Genomic DNA, 14,340 nt, shown 5'->3' on the forward strand with positions numbered 1-14,340 from the left:
AAGTTCTGGGATACATGTGCAGAATGTGCAGGTTTGTTACATAGGCATACATGTTCTATGATGGTTTGCTGCATCCATCAACCCATCATCTACATTAGGTATTTCTCTTAATACTATCACTCTCCTAGCCCCCCAACCCCTGACAGACCCCAGTGTGTGATGTTCCCTTCCCTGTGTCCATGTGTTCTTATTGTTCAACTCCCACTTACGAGTAAGAATATGCGGTGTTTGGTTTTCTGTTCTTGTGTTAGTTTGCTGAGAATGATGATTTCTAGCTTCATTCATGTCCCTGCAAAGGACATGAACCCATCCTTTTTTATGGCTGCATAGAATTCCATGGTGTATATGTGCCACATTTTCTTTAACCAGTCTGTTATTGATGAGCATTTGGGTTGGTTCCAAGTCTTTGCTCTTGTGAACAGTGCTGCGTAAATATACGTGTGCATGAGTCTTTATAGTAGAATGATTTATAATCTTTTGGGTGTATACCCAGTAATGGAATTGCTGAGTCACATGGTATTTCTGGTTCTAGATCCTTGAGGAATCACCACACTGTCTTCCAAAATGGTTGAACTAATTTACACTCCCACCAACAGTGTAAAAGCATTCCTATTTCTCCACATCCTCTCGAGCATCTGTTTCCTGAGTTTTTAATGAGTGCCATTCTAACTAGTGTGAGATGGTATCTCATTGTGGTTTTGGTTTGCATTTCTCTAACGATCAGTAATGAGCTTTTTTTCATATTTGTTGGTGGCATAAATGTCTTCAAAAGTGTCTGTTCATATTCTTCACCCACTTTTTGATGCAGTTCTTTGTTTTTCTCTTGTAAATTTAAGTTCTTTATAGATCCTGGATATTAGCCCTTTGTCAGATGGGTAGATTGCAAAAATGTTCTCCCATTCTGTAGGTTGCCTGCTCACTCTGATGATAGTTTCTTCTGCCGTGCAGAAGCTGTTTAGTTTAATTAGGTTCCATCTGTCAATTTTGGCTTTAGTTGTCATTGCTTTTGGTGTTTTCGTCATGAAGTCTTTGCCCATGTCTATGTCCTGAATGGTATTGCCTCAGTTGTCTTCTAGGGTTTTTATGGTTTTGGGTCTTATGTTTAAGTCTTTAATCCATCTTGAGTTAATTTTTGTATAAGGTGTAAGGAAGTGTTCCAGTTTCAGTTTTCTGCATATGGCTAGCCAGTTTTCCCAACATTATTTATTAAATAGGGAATCCTTTCCCCATTGCTTGTTTTTGTCTGGTTTGTCAAAGATCAGTTGGTTGCAGATGTGTGATGTTACTTCTAAGGCCTCTGTTCTGTTCCATTGGTCTGTGTATCTGTTTTGATACCAGTACCATGGTGTTTTGGTTACCGTAGCCTTGTAGTATAGTTTGAAGTCAGGTAGCATGAAGCCTCCAGCATTGTTCTTTTTGCTTAGGATTGTCTTGACTATATGGGCTCCTTTTCGGTTAAATAAGGAATTCAAAGTAGATTTTTCTAATTCTGTGAAGAAAGTCAGTGGTAGCTTGATGGGGATAGCATTGAATCTGTAAATTGCTTTGGGCACTATGGCCATTTTCATGATATTAATTCTTCCTATCCTTGAGCATGGAATGTTTTTCTATTTGTTTGTGTCCTCTCTTATTTCTGTGAGCAGTGGTTTGTAGTTCTTGAAGAGGTCCTTCATATCCCTTGTAAGTTTTATTCCTAAGTATGTTATTCTCTTTGTAACAATTGTGAATGGGAGTTCACTCATGATTTGGCTCTCTGTTTGTCTATTCTTGGTGTATAGGAATGCTTGTGATTTTTGCCCGTTGATTTTGTATTCTGAGACTTTGCTGAAGTTGCTTATCAGCTTAAAGAGATTTTCGGCTGAGACAATGGGTTTTTCTATATATACAATCATGTCATCTGCAAACAGAGACAATTTGACTTTTTCTCTTCCTCTTGAATATGCTTTATTTCTTTCTCTTGCCTGATTGCCCTGGCCAGAACTTCCAATACTATGTTGGATAGGAGTGGTGAGAGAGGGCATCCTTGTCTTGTGCCAGTTTTCAAAGGGAATGCTTCCAGCTTTTGCCCATTCAGTATGATATTGGCTGTGGGTTTGTCATAAATAGCTCTTACTATTTTGAGGTATGTTCCATCAATACCTATTTTTTTTTCCCATTTATTTATTTTATTGCATTTTAGGTTTTGGGGTAATATACCTAGTTTCTTGAGAGTTTTTAGCATTAAGAGTTGTTGAATTTTGTCAATGGCCTTTTCTGCATCTATTGAGATAATTGTGGTTTTTTTCTCATTGCTTCTGTTTATGTGATACATTACATTTACTGATTTCCATATGTTGAACCAGCCTTGCATTCCAGGCTTGATTGTGGTGGATAAGCTTTTTGATGTGCTGCTAGATTTGGTTTGCTAGTATTTTATTGAGGATTTTTGCATTGATGTTCATCAGGGATATTGGCCTGAAATTTTCTTTTTTTGTTGCATCTCTGCCAGGTTTTGGTCTCAGGATGATGCTGGCCTTATACAATGAGTTAGGGAGGAGTCCCTCTTTTCCTATTGCTTGGAATAGTTTCAGAAGGAATGGTACCAGCTCCTCTTTGCACCTCTGGTAAAATTGGCTGCGAATCCATCTGTTCCTGAGCTTTTTTTGGTTGGTAGGCTATTAATTGCTGCCCCAATTTCCGAACTTGTTATCGGTCTATTCAGGTATTCAACTTCTTTCTCATTTAGTGTTGGGAGGGTGTTTGTGTCCAGAAATTCTTTTCTTCTCTATTTTCTAGATTATTTTATAGAGGTGTTTATAGTATTCTCTGATGGTAGTTTGTATTTCTGTGGGATCAGTGGTGATATTCCCTTTATCATTTTTTATTGTGTCTATTTGATTCTTCTCTCTTTCCTTCTTTATTAGTCTGGCTAGCAGTGTATCTATTTTGTTGATCTTTTTGAAAAACCAGCTCCTGAATTCATTGATTTTTTTGAAGGGTCTTTTATTGCCTCAGTCTCTCAGTTCTGCTCTGATATTAGTTATTTCTTGTCTTCTGCTAGCTTTTGAATTTGTTTGCTCTTGCTTCTCCAGCTCTTTTGTGATGTCAGGGTGTCAGTTTTAGATCTTTTCCACTTTCTCTTGTGGGCATTTAGTGCTATAAATTTCCCTCTAGACACTGCTTTAACTGTGTCCCAGAGATTCTGGTAGCTTGTGTCTTTGTTCTCATTTATCTCAAAGAACTTATTTCTGCCTTCATTTTGTTATTTACCCAGTAGTCATTCAGGAGCAGGTTGCCCAGTTTCCATGTAGTTATGTGGTTTTGAGTGACTTTCTTAATCCTGAGTTCTAATTTGATTACACTGTGATCTGAAAGACTGTTTGTTACGATTTCCATTCTTTTGCCTTTGCTGAGGAATGTTTTACTTCCAATTATGTGGTCAGTTTTAGAATAAGTGCAATATGGTGCTGAAAAGAATTTATATTCTGTCAATTTGGGGTGGTGAGTTCTGTAGATGTCTATTAGGTCTACTTGGTCCAGAGGTGAGTTCAAGTCCTGAATATACTTGTTAATTTTCTGTCTCATTGATCTGATATTGACAGTGGGCTGTTAAAGTCTCCCACTATTATCTTGGGGAAGTCTAAGTCTCTTAGTAGGCCTTTAAGAACTTGCTTTATGAATTTGTGTGCTCCTGCATTGGGTGCAAATATATTTAGGATAGTTAACTCTTCTTGTTGCATTGATCCCTTTACCATTATGTAGTGCTCTTCTTTGTCTTTTTTGATCTTTGTTGGTTTCAGGTTTGTTTTATCAGAGACCAGGATTGCAGCTGCTTTTCATTTGCTTGGTAAATCTTCCTCCATCCCTTTATTTTGAGCCCATGTATGTCTTTGCACATGAGTTGGGTCTCCTGAATACAGCACAGCGATGGGTCCTGACTCTTTATCCAATTTGCCAGCCTGTGTCTTTTGATTGGGGCATTAACCCATTTACATTTAAGGTTAATATTGTTATATGTGAATTTGACCCTGACATTATGATGCTAGCTGGTTATTTTGCCCATTAGTTGATACAGTTTCATCATAGTATCGATTGTCTATATAATTTGGTATGTTTTTGCAGTCGCTGGTACCAGTTATTTCTTTCCATGTTTAGTACTTCCTTCAGGAGCTCTTGTAAGGCAGGCCTGGTGGTGACAAAATCTCTCACTACTTGCTTTTCTGCAAAGGATTTTATTTCTCCTTCACTTTTGAAGCTTAGTTTGGCTGGATATGAAATTCTGGGTTGAAAATTCTTTAAGAATGTTGAATATTGGCCCCCACTCTCTTCTGGCTTGTAGGGTTTCTGCAGAGAGATCCACTGTTAATCTGATGGCCTTCCCTTTGTGGGTAACCCACCTTTGTGTCTGGCTGCTCTTAACATTTTTTCCTTCATTTCAACCTTGGTGAATCTGGAGATTGTGTCTTGGGATTGCTCTTCTTGAGGAGTATCTCTGTGGAGTTCTCTGTATATCCTGGATTTTAATGTTGGCCAATCTTGCTAGGTTGGGGAAGTTCTCCTGGATAATATCCTGAGAGTGTTTTCCAACTTGGTTCCACCTCCCTGTCACTTTCAGGTACACATAGACTTTTCCACATAGTCCCATATTTCTTGGAGGCTCTGATTCTTTTCATTCTTTTTTCTCTAACCTTGTCTTCATGCTTTATTTAAGTAAGTTGGTCTTCAGTCACTGATATCCTTTCTTCCCCTTGATCAATTCAGCTATTGATACTTTTGTATGCCTCATGAAGTTCTTGCTGTGTTTTTCAGGTCCATCGGGTCATTTATGTTCTCTAAACTGGTTATTCTAGTTAGCAATTCCTCTAACCTTTTTTCAAGATTCTTAGCTTCCTTGCATTTGTTTAGAACGTGTTCCTTTAGCTTGGAGGAGTTTGTTATTATCCACCTTCTGAAGCCTACTTCTGTCAATTCGTCAAACTCATTCTCTGTCCAGTTTTATTTCCTTGCCGGGGAGGAGTTATGTTCCTTTGGAGGAGAAGAGGCGTTCTGGTTTTTGGAATTTTCAGTCTTTTTGCGCTGGTTTTTCCCATCTTCGTGGATTTATCTACCTTTGGTCTTTGATGTTGGTGAGCTTCAGATGGAGTTTCTGTGTTGACATCCTTTTAGTTGATGCTGATGCTATTACTTTCTGTTCGTTAGTTTTCCTTCTAATAGTCAGGCCCCTCTGCTGCAGGTCTGCTAGGGTTTGCTGGAGGTCCACTCCAGATGCCGTTTCCCTGTATCACCAGCAGAGGCTGCAGAACAGCAAGGATTGCTGCCTTTTCCTTCCTCTGGAAGCTTTGTCCCAGAGGGGCACCTGCCATATGCCAGCCGGAGCTCTCCTGTATGAGGTATCTGTCAACCCCTGCTTGGAGGTGTCTCCTATTCAGGAGGCACAGGGGCCAGTGACCCACTTGAGGAGGCAGTCTGTCCCTTAGCAGAACTCAAGCACTGTGCTGGGAGATCTACTGCTCTCTTCAGAGCCAGGAGGCAGGAATATTTAAGTCTGCTAAAGCTGGGCTCATAGCTGCTCCTTCACCAAGGTGCTCTGTCCCAGGGAGATGGGAGTTTTATCTATAAGCCCCTGACTGAGGCTGCTGCCTTTCTTTTAGAGATGCCCTGCCCAGAGAGGAGGACTCTAGAGAGGCAGTCTGGCTATAGCAGCTTTGCTGAGCTGCAGTGGGCGCTGTCCATTTCGAATCTTCCAGCAGCTTTGTTTACAGTGTGAGGGGAAAACTGCCTACTCAAGCCTCAGTAATAGCGGACACCCCTCCCCCCACCAAGCTTTAGTGTTCCAAATCAACTTCAGACTACTGTGCCGGCAACAAAGAGAATGTCAAGCCAGTGGATCTTAGCTTGCTGGGCTCAGTGGGGGTGGGATCCACTGAGCTAGACCACTTGGCTTCCTGGCTTCAGACCCCTTTTCAGGGGAGTGAAGAGTCTCGATTTCCTGGTCCCACTGGGGTATGAATAAAAAACTCCTGTAGCTAGCTTGGTGTCTGCCCAAACAGCTGCCCAGTTTTGTGCTTGAAACCCAGGGCCCTGGCAGGTAGGCACTGGAGAGAGTCTCCTGGTCTGTGGGTGGTGAAGGCCCTGGGAAGCATGTAATACCTGAGTCAGAATACACTGTTTTTTATGGCACAACCCCTCGTGGCTCCCCTTGGCTAGCAGAGGGTATTCCCTGACCCCTTGCTCTTCCCTGGTGAGGCGACAGCCCACCCTGCTTCTGCTCACCCTTCATGAGCTGCACCCACTGTCTAACCAGTCCCAATGAGATGAGCTAGGTACCTCAGTTGGAAATGCAGAAATCACCTGCCTTCTGAGTTGATCTCACTGGGAGCTACAGACCAGAGCTGTTCCTATTCGGCCATCTTGCCCGGAAGTAGGATTAAATGGTTTTTTATAGTTTCATTTTGTTTAATCTTTAAAATTGGTGTACTTTGTTTCTGTGTTTGTTTCTAGTGGCTGCTCTAGGGATTATAAGTCTACCTTTAAATAATATGATTACATTACTTCCCTGATTGTATAAGAACTTTATGGCAGGATACCTGTTGTCTTCTCCCTCTCCTATTGCTTGCCATTGTTGTCATGCATTTTACTTCTACGTATTTTATAAAATCCGTGATACCTTGCCACTGTTTTCGCTTTAGACTGTCAGTTATCTTTTAAGGTGATAAAAATGAGGAAAACAATGCCTTACATGTTTATCCTCATTTTTACAAAGAATGAGGGTAAATTTTTGGAGCTCTTTGTTACTTTGCTTGGATTCATCCAATACCATACTCTTCTGCCTGAAAACATTCAGTTAATATTTCTTGTATATATACCTTCCAGCAATGAATTGCCTCAGTTTTTGTTTGAAAAAGGCTATATTTCCTCTTCATTTTTCAGAGATTTTTTGCTAGATTTAGAATTCAGGTCAGTTGTCTTCTGGCTTGCACCATTTTCAACAAGAAGTCTGCTGTCATTCTTTGTTCCTGAGACATTACTTTGTAAGGTCTCTTTTCACTCTAGCTTTCAAAATATTGTCTTTAATTTTCAGCAGTTTGACTCTGATGTGTCTAAGTTTTGTGTTTTTGATCATGCTTTAGTTTCTTCTGTGCTTCTTGGTCCTGTTGTATGTGTTTCCTTTTTTACAGTTTCATTTTCTGTTTTGAGATTTCTGTTTCATTAGATCCTTTAACATGTTAATCAGTTATTTTATTTTTTATTTTACTTTATTTTTTGTTTTATTTTTGAGACAGAGTCTTGTTCTTTCATCCAGGCTGGAGTGCAGTGGAGCGATCTCAGCTCACTGCGACCTCCGCCTCCTGGCTTTAAGCGATTCTTGTGTCTCAGCCTCTGGAGTAGGAGGGATCATCGGCATGCGCCAACACACCCAGCTAATTTTTGTATATTTAGTAGAGATGGGGTTTTGCCATGTTCACCAGGCTGGTCTGAACTCCTGACCTCAGGTGATCCAGCCACTTCAGCCTCCCAAAGTGCTGGGATTATAGGTGTGAGCTGCTGCCCCTGGCCTAATCAGTTATTTTTCTTTCTCCCTCTGATCATTTCAACATCTGGATTATCTCTGAGTCTGTTTCTGTTGGTTGCTTTATTTCTTGACAGTGGGATATTTACTTTTTTGTGTGTTTTGTAATTTTGCTGAACCTTGTATGTAGAAGAATAGTAGAGACTGTGAGGTAGATAGTGTTTAAGCGTGGAGATGGACATGCCTCTTCTCTCAGGCTGTTTTTGTTACCGATTGAATCTAATTATTCAATAACCAAGCTAGGTTTCTGTTTGGTTGTTGCTATTGTTATTGTTAGTACACCCAAGGCTTCCAACTCCTTCCGTAGCAGGCAGCTATTACCTTATGTTTAATGTAGGGCCTGAGGTGTTGTTTAAGGTTTTTTCTCAGTGTTTGTTTCACCATCATGTTTCAGTCATCTCTGTACACCTACACCTGCATTACAGAGCCTCAGTGCTGGACTCTTAAGGGTAATAGGGGAAATATTTGTTCTTCTTGTCTGGTCTCCATCTTAGGTAGAGCCTGTGTACCTGGGTCCTAAATATGGAACCCATACTTCTGCTGGCAACCTCTGCTTTGATTGGTGCAAGATCTTGGACTTTAGGTGCTTTTTTCCCTTCTTTCAGGAGCAGGCATGGTTTTTTGTTTTGTTTGAGGAGTTTCACTTTTGTCACCCAGGCTGGAGTGCAATGGCATGATCTCAGCTTACTACAACCTCTGCCTCCTGGGTTCAAGCAATTCTTCTGCCTCAGCCTCCTGAGTAGCTAGGATTAGAGGTGTGCACCACCATGCCCAGCTATTTTTGTATTTTTAGTAGAGATGGTGTTTCACCATGTTGGCCAGGCTGGTCTCAAATTCCTGACCCCAGGTGGTCCACCTGCCTTGGCCCCCCAAAGTGCTGGTATTACAGGTGTGAGCCACCGTGCCCAGCCCAGGAGCAGGCATATTTTGTTCCTGCCTTCACACAGTGACCCCAGTGGTTAAAGTTTGCTGCCCCTTCTCAGTGACAGGCCTTTTGCTTTGTATGAGACTAGGGTTTGGGGGAAATTGATGGCATTTGTTTCTATTCCCTTGTGGCAACTAATCACCTCCTGAAAACTGCTATTGAGAGTGGATCTATATGGTCTTCTGCCTTTGATCCTCCTGTTTCTTCTGAGTACCTCCTGGAGGCCGTGGAATAAAGTTCTTCTACATGAGTGCAAATTCCCCTTGTGGCTAGGGTTTTCAGTTATCCTAAATATGTTTTAGCCCATGTTTGGCCTTTAGGAATTTGTTAAAATGTTAGTTATTTTCTTCTTAGTTGCTTCTCTTGTGGTTACCTCTTCTTTTTATGCTCTGCCAAAAGTGGACAGTTTCTGTGTATCATCTCTCCTCAGAGGGCCTTCTCCGTCTTCAGAATTAGTTCCCTTGGTTCCCCCAATCTCTGTTCTTTGATGGATTCAAGAAAAATTATGATTTTATAGATTATCTCAGTTTTGTATTGTTAAGGTAGTAGCAATGTTCTATTTGCAGCTTTCTAAATTTTAAATAAAAGTAGGACCCAAAAGTTTTTTAATGAATGAATCATATGACTGGAATTGTACTTTAGAAGTATTAATCAAATAGTATATAAAACAGATTTGAGACGATATGGTATGTCCTTTTTTTGGAATACTTTCACCTGCTTTTTTCCCTTTGAAGACTGCACAGCTCAGGTATGCAGCTCGGGAAGCCATTAGACATCATTGTGTAAATGTTCTTCACTTGAGTTCCTATAGCATTCATTGTCCGCTTTTTGGAACACTAACCAGCTCTTAGATAGCTATCTCTCCAAAGGGACTGTCATTGATTCATCTTTGTATACTCCAGGTAGTAGTGAATCTGATGCATTCATTCAAAAATACGTACATACTCACAAACACACACACACTCGTACATATATACACACTTTCAGAAGAGTGTTATACAGTTAGTAGAGGAAGGTAGTTAGATGGTGTCAGCAACCAAATTTTATAAATTGAGAGTAAAGAAGTACAATCTGGAATTTAGGTGACTATAAAGGTAATATGGAAAGAATAGTACCTTTAGGAAAAGCAGAGGTGAATGAAGGTTTGGGGGAATATCTTAGGTTTTTAGGGCTGCCATAATAAATTACCAGAAATTGGGTGACTTAAAATAACAGAAGTTTGTTCTTTTCCCAATCTGGAGCCTAGAAGTCTGAAATGAAGGTGTGGGCCAGGCACTGCTCCCTCTGAAGGCTCCTGGGAAGAATTCTTCCCTGCTTCTTTCCTGCTTCAGGTGGTTGTTGTCAGTCCTTGGCATTCCTTGGCTTGTAGTTGCCTTGTGCTGGTATCTCTGCCTTGTCTTCACATGGTTGCCTTGACTCTGTGTGTGTCTCTGTGTCTGAATTTCTTTCTTGTATAAAGATACCAGTCAGTGGGTTTAGGTCCCACTCTAATCCATTATGACCTCATGAGGTACCAGGTGGACATGAATTTTGAGGGGACACTATTCAACCCAGTAGAGGGGGTGGTTAAGAGGATGTTACCATAAATAATACTTTATACTTATTAGGATGCTAAAATTAAAAAAAATAGCAAGTTTTGATGAGGATGTGGAGAATAAATTAAAACCTGCATACATTTCTAGTGATATTATAAAATGGTGCAGCTAGTTTGGAAAGCAGTTTGGCATTTCCTCAAAAGATTAAACATGAAGTTACCATATGATCCAGTAATTCTACTACTAGGTATATACCCAAGTGTATTGAAAACATTTGTCCACACAAAAACCTGTACATGAATGTTCTTAATAGCATTATTCATAATAATCAAAAAGTGGAATCAACCCAGATGTCCATCAGTTGATGAAAGGATAAACAAAATGTGGTATGTCCATAAACTGAATGTGATTTAGCCATAAAAAGGATTGAAGTGCTTAAGCTGGGTGTGGTAGTGCGTGCTTGTAGTCCTAGCTACTCAGAAGGCTAAAGTGGAAGGATTGCTTGAGCCCAGGAGTTCCAGGTTACAGTGGGCTATGATCATACCACTGCACATTAGCCTGGGTAACAGAGTGAGATACTATCTCTAAAAATAACTAACAAACAACTAAATAAATAAAAATAAAATAGAAATGAAGTACTCATTCATTCATAAACAAAAGCATTATGTTTAGGGAAAGCAGCCAGTTACAAGCCACATATTGTATGATTCCACATTCTCTTTTTTGAGACAGTTTCACTCTTGTCACCCAGGCTGGAGTGCAGTGGCACAATATCTCGGCTCACTGCAACCTCTGCCTCCCAGGTTCAAGTGATTCTCCTATCTCAGTCTCCTGAGTAGCTGGGATTGCAGGCACCTGCCATCACACCCCGGCTAATTTTTAAATTCATGTTTAAAACATAATATTTATCTGGAGGGGCTACATTGTATATTGAGCCATATTACTAGCTGACAGTTTTTTGAGTATTTTGTATCAAGCACTGTTTTGTGTTTTTATGAGTCCTCTTTTTTTAATCCTCACAGCAGCCCTTTGAGATAGAGAAATTAAGTAACTTGCCCAACATCACAAAGCTTAGAATTGGAGGAGTTGGGATCTGAACCCAGCAGTCTGTTTTAAGATTGGAAGCAGCCTGTGTTCTTAGCCACTAAGCTAGTTTAGCTTCTTCCAAATGGATTAAGGTTTTGAATGAAATGTTCTCAAGATTTGTATGAGTAGTGCAAATCACATTTGAAAAGTGGAAGCTACAGTACTATACCAGAATTGGATATGTGAAGGGATAGTAAATATATGTATGTCTCTGGGAATGGTGGAGACGATATTCAATTCAGAGGACATGCACATAATTCTCATTTTTTCCTACCAGTATGAGGTGAAGGCTCCCGTTCCTTCTGCCTGTTTCAGGAATATTTGTAAGCAAATGACAAAAATGCATGAAGCTATATTTGATCTCCTTCCAGAAGAACAAACACAGGTGGGTATAAGTAATTCCTAAAACTACTCATATATATATAACGTACAATATCTGTGCAGAATTGGGGTGTTTTTACATGCTTTTGGCATAGTTAAGCTGTTCATGTTCCAATATGATTATCATTTTTTTACGTTGTTATATTAACAACGTAATATAAAACATGGATAAAAATTTCTAATTTCAGAGTGCTCCTTGCAGTGACAGACCAGAGCTATAGCTTTACTATATATGATAATTCTAAAAAATAGGTTTTCTATTTGTCTGTTATCAGTAGTCCCAGATTCTACTTACATCATTTATTACACTGTTCTTTGGAAAATTAGAGTTGGCCTTTATCAATGAGTAGCAAAATATGTTACTGTGATTGTAATTCAAATTGGATATGGCAAGAATTAGTGATAGAGTTGATAAGATTAACACGTGTAATTAATCTGCTTTATTGTTAGATCAGCATAAGTGATACGTAGTAAAGACAAACCAGGATAAAGAGCAAAATGCAGGGTGGAGGAGTCTTTGGCACCTCTCAGCTATGATGTATCCACCTTTCTGTCTCTACTGTATTCTCCTACAACAGTGTTATCACAGACTTCTCTTCATTCTTCAGTAACAATCCTACCCCCTACACCTCTGTTTCCCTCTCCTGGACCTTTGAAGTTTCCAGTATTCCCTTTTTTTAAACCCGCCTTTTTTTTTTTTTTTTTTTTTTTTTTTAATCAATCTTAGCTTATTTCCTCCATAATAGGTATGCCTAATTTGTAGAGTAAGTGCTTTAATATTAAAGTCTAATTGCTTTATGACTAATGAGTTTAACTTTCACTGAGATTTTTGCTATTCAGACAAGTTTATTTCAGTTTGTCTCTCTTACTTGGTTGAGTGTGTGGAAATGGTATTTGGGAGCAGAGGGTGGCTTTCTTAGTATCTCTTGCCTACGCTTGTTCCTGCTGGTCTCCTTTCCTATGCCTCCTCAGACTTCCATCCTATACTAGCTATTACCATTTTCTTCATGCTTCTCTAGGTTTTTTATAAATCATACCAAACTCATGAATAAATGTCATGTAACTCCTTTGGGACTCACTGAGGACTGAAAGGGAGCCATAAAATGTGGTATACACACTAGGGTTGTCTCCTTTTTCCTTCTAATTTCTTCTTAGCTAAGCCATCTTGTCCATTTCATATGTAAAATCCTCCACCTCTGACATTCTGACCTTCTGGATTTACCATCTGAGTTCTAATTCTAGAGCAAGACTTAGCCAAGTCAGAGAGCTGGGCATACAGGTACTTAATGTGTTTTTGTATGTAGTGTAATTTAAAGGGTACCCTTCTCAAAGCTGGGCAAATGTTATTTTATGTCACTGTTGCCACTTGAATACTAGTAATTCCACAAAACGTCCATAGAGTATTATATATATCTTTCCTACAGAAAATGTTATTTCACAAAATCATTTCATAAATTCATCGTATGTAATTTTAGGTTAGGTATTTCCCAAAGAAATATTGAGTCATTGCATGAAAACACTGCATGCAAAAACAATAAAATACTTTGATTTTACTAGATTATAAGTATGAAGGTATCTTTGCCTCTATCATTGTGACATTTTTCCCCTATTAAGTTCCTACTTAATATATTACAAAATTCCCCATTGCTTTTTATTATTTTTACCTGTCACAGTTGATCCCACTTATGGGAACTTTTCCAAAAAGGAATACTGCTAAGAAGGGTAAAAAGTTTTATCCAACTAAGGAGAAAAAAATGTAGTGAAATAGCAATAGAATACTTTCAGAGGAGCATTTTAAAAGTATACGCCAAAGCAAAGATTTTGGTTTTTAAAAATACTTTTTCTAAATAATATTGATAACTCAGATACTTACATCTTCTATTTCAGTAAAACTTAAAGAAACTTAGCTGTATTTCTTTTTCAGATGTTGTTTTTAAGAATTAATGCAAGTTATAAACTCCACTTGAAAAAGCAGTTATCTCACTTAAATGTGATAAATGATGGAGGACCTCAAAATGGGTATGATTTTTTTCTTTTAACATTTTTACTATATACTCCCATATCAAATTGTTTTAATGATCAGTTTTGATTCTTTATGCCATCCTTTTCTGCTATAATCATACTGGAGACCAAAGTTGTAAAATCAGCAAGCTTTTGTGGGTTTTTTTTTTTTTCCCCTGTAGAAATGATATCTATCTACCTATCTAAAAGTGGTTTATATATGGACAATTACTTACACAACCTTATATATGTGTTTTGAGGCAGTGTGAGTTAGTAGCACTTCCTTAGATACCCAGTACCCTATTTAAACAGGATTCAAAGTTCTACTTAGTAGCTTTGTGACCATGTGAATGTCACTTAGCCTCTGTGCCAGATTTATAAAATAACAAGGATGAAGTCTGTCTTAATTCCTTCAGAGGGTTATGAAAAAGTAAGTATATGTTTATATTTTATTGTAAGCTATTGATAAAATTGTATATATTACTGTTAAAATAGCATAGTACATAAAAGAGAAAATGTAGGATTTAGAATCTGAAAACTTGGGTTAAGTTCTAGTTCTGTCACTTACTAGCTGTATAACTTTGGCCAAATCACTTACTTTCCCTCAGCTTAGGTTTTTTAGATTTGAAAATAGGGATGATGATAAAAGTTTCCTTAACATGATTTTTGTAAAGACTAATATAGATAAAGGTATGGGGATGAGATTTTACAAAATTTTAAGCACCAATCATTTAGTTACATCTTAATATCAGTTCCTTAGTGTGTTAGAGTTTTTAGGAATAAAATTTTATTCCCTGTAAAAGGAATTTCAGGCTTAAATTTCAAACTTATAAGAACAAATGGAAAATGAAAAAATGTATGCT

General features: G+C 38.7%; 1 protein-coding gene across 6 annotated transcripts in view; it reads left to right on the forward strand.

Annotated features, from left to right (window-relative positions):
* Positions 1-14,340, forward strand: part of VPS54 (VPS54 subunit of GARP complex) — a 123,678-nt gene that overhangs the window by 104,791 nt on the left and 4,547 nt on the right. For all 6 annotated transcript variants that reach the window (XM_032291962.1, XM_032291965.1, XM_032291963.1 and 3 more), the window contains 2 exons: positions 11,373-11,480; positions 13,401-13,495. In XM_032291962.1, coding sequence (XP_032147853.1) covers positions 11,373-11,480; positions 13,401-13,495 — 203 coding nt within the window. The remainder of the gene's footprint in view (positions 1-11,372; positions 11,481-13,400; positions 13,496-14,340) is intronic.

The sequence above is a fragment of the Sapajus apella genome, unplaced genomic scaffold (genome assembly GCF_009761245.1).
Source record: "Sapajus apella isolate SASKATOON/1434 unplaced genomic scaffold, GSC_monkey_1.0 scaffold26, whole genome shotgun sequence".
NCBI lineage: Eukaryota > Metazoa > Chordata > Mammalia > Primates > Cebidae > Sapajus > Sapajus apella.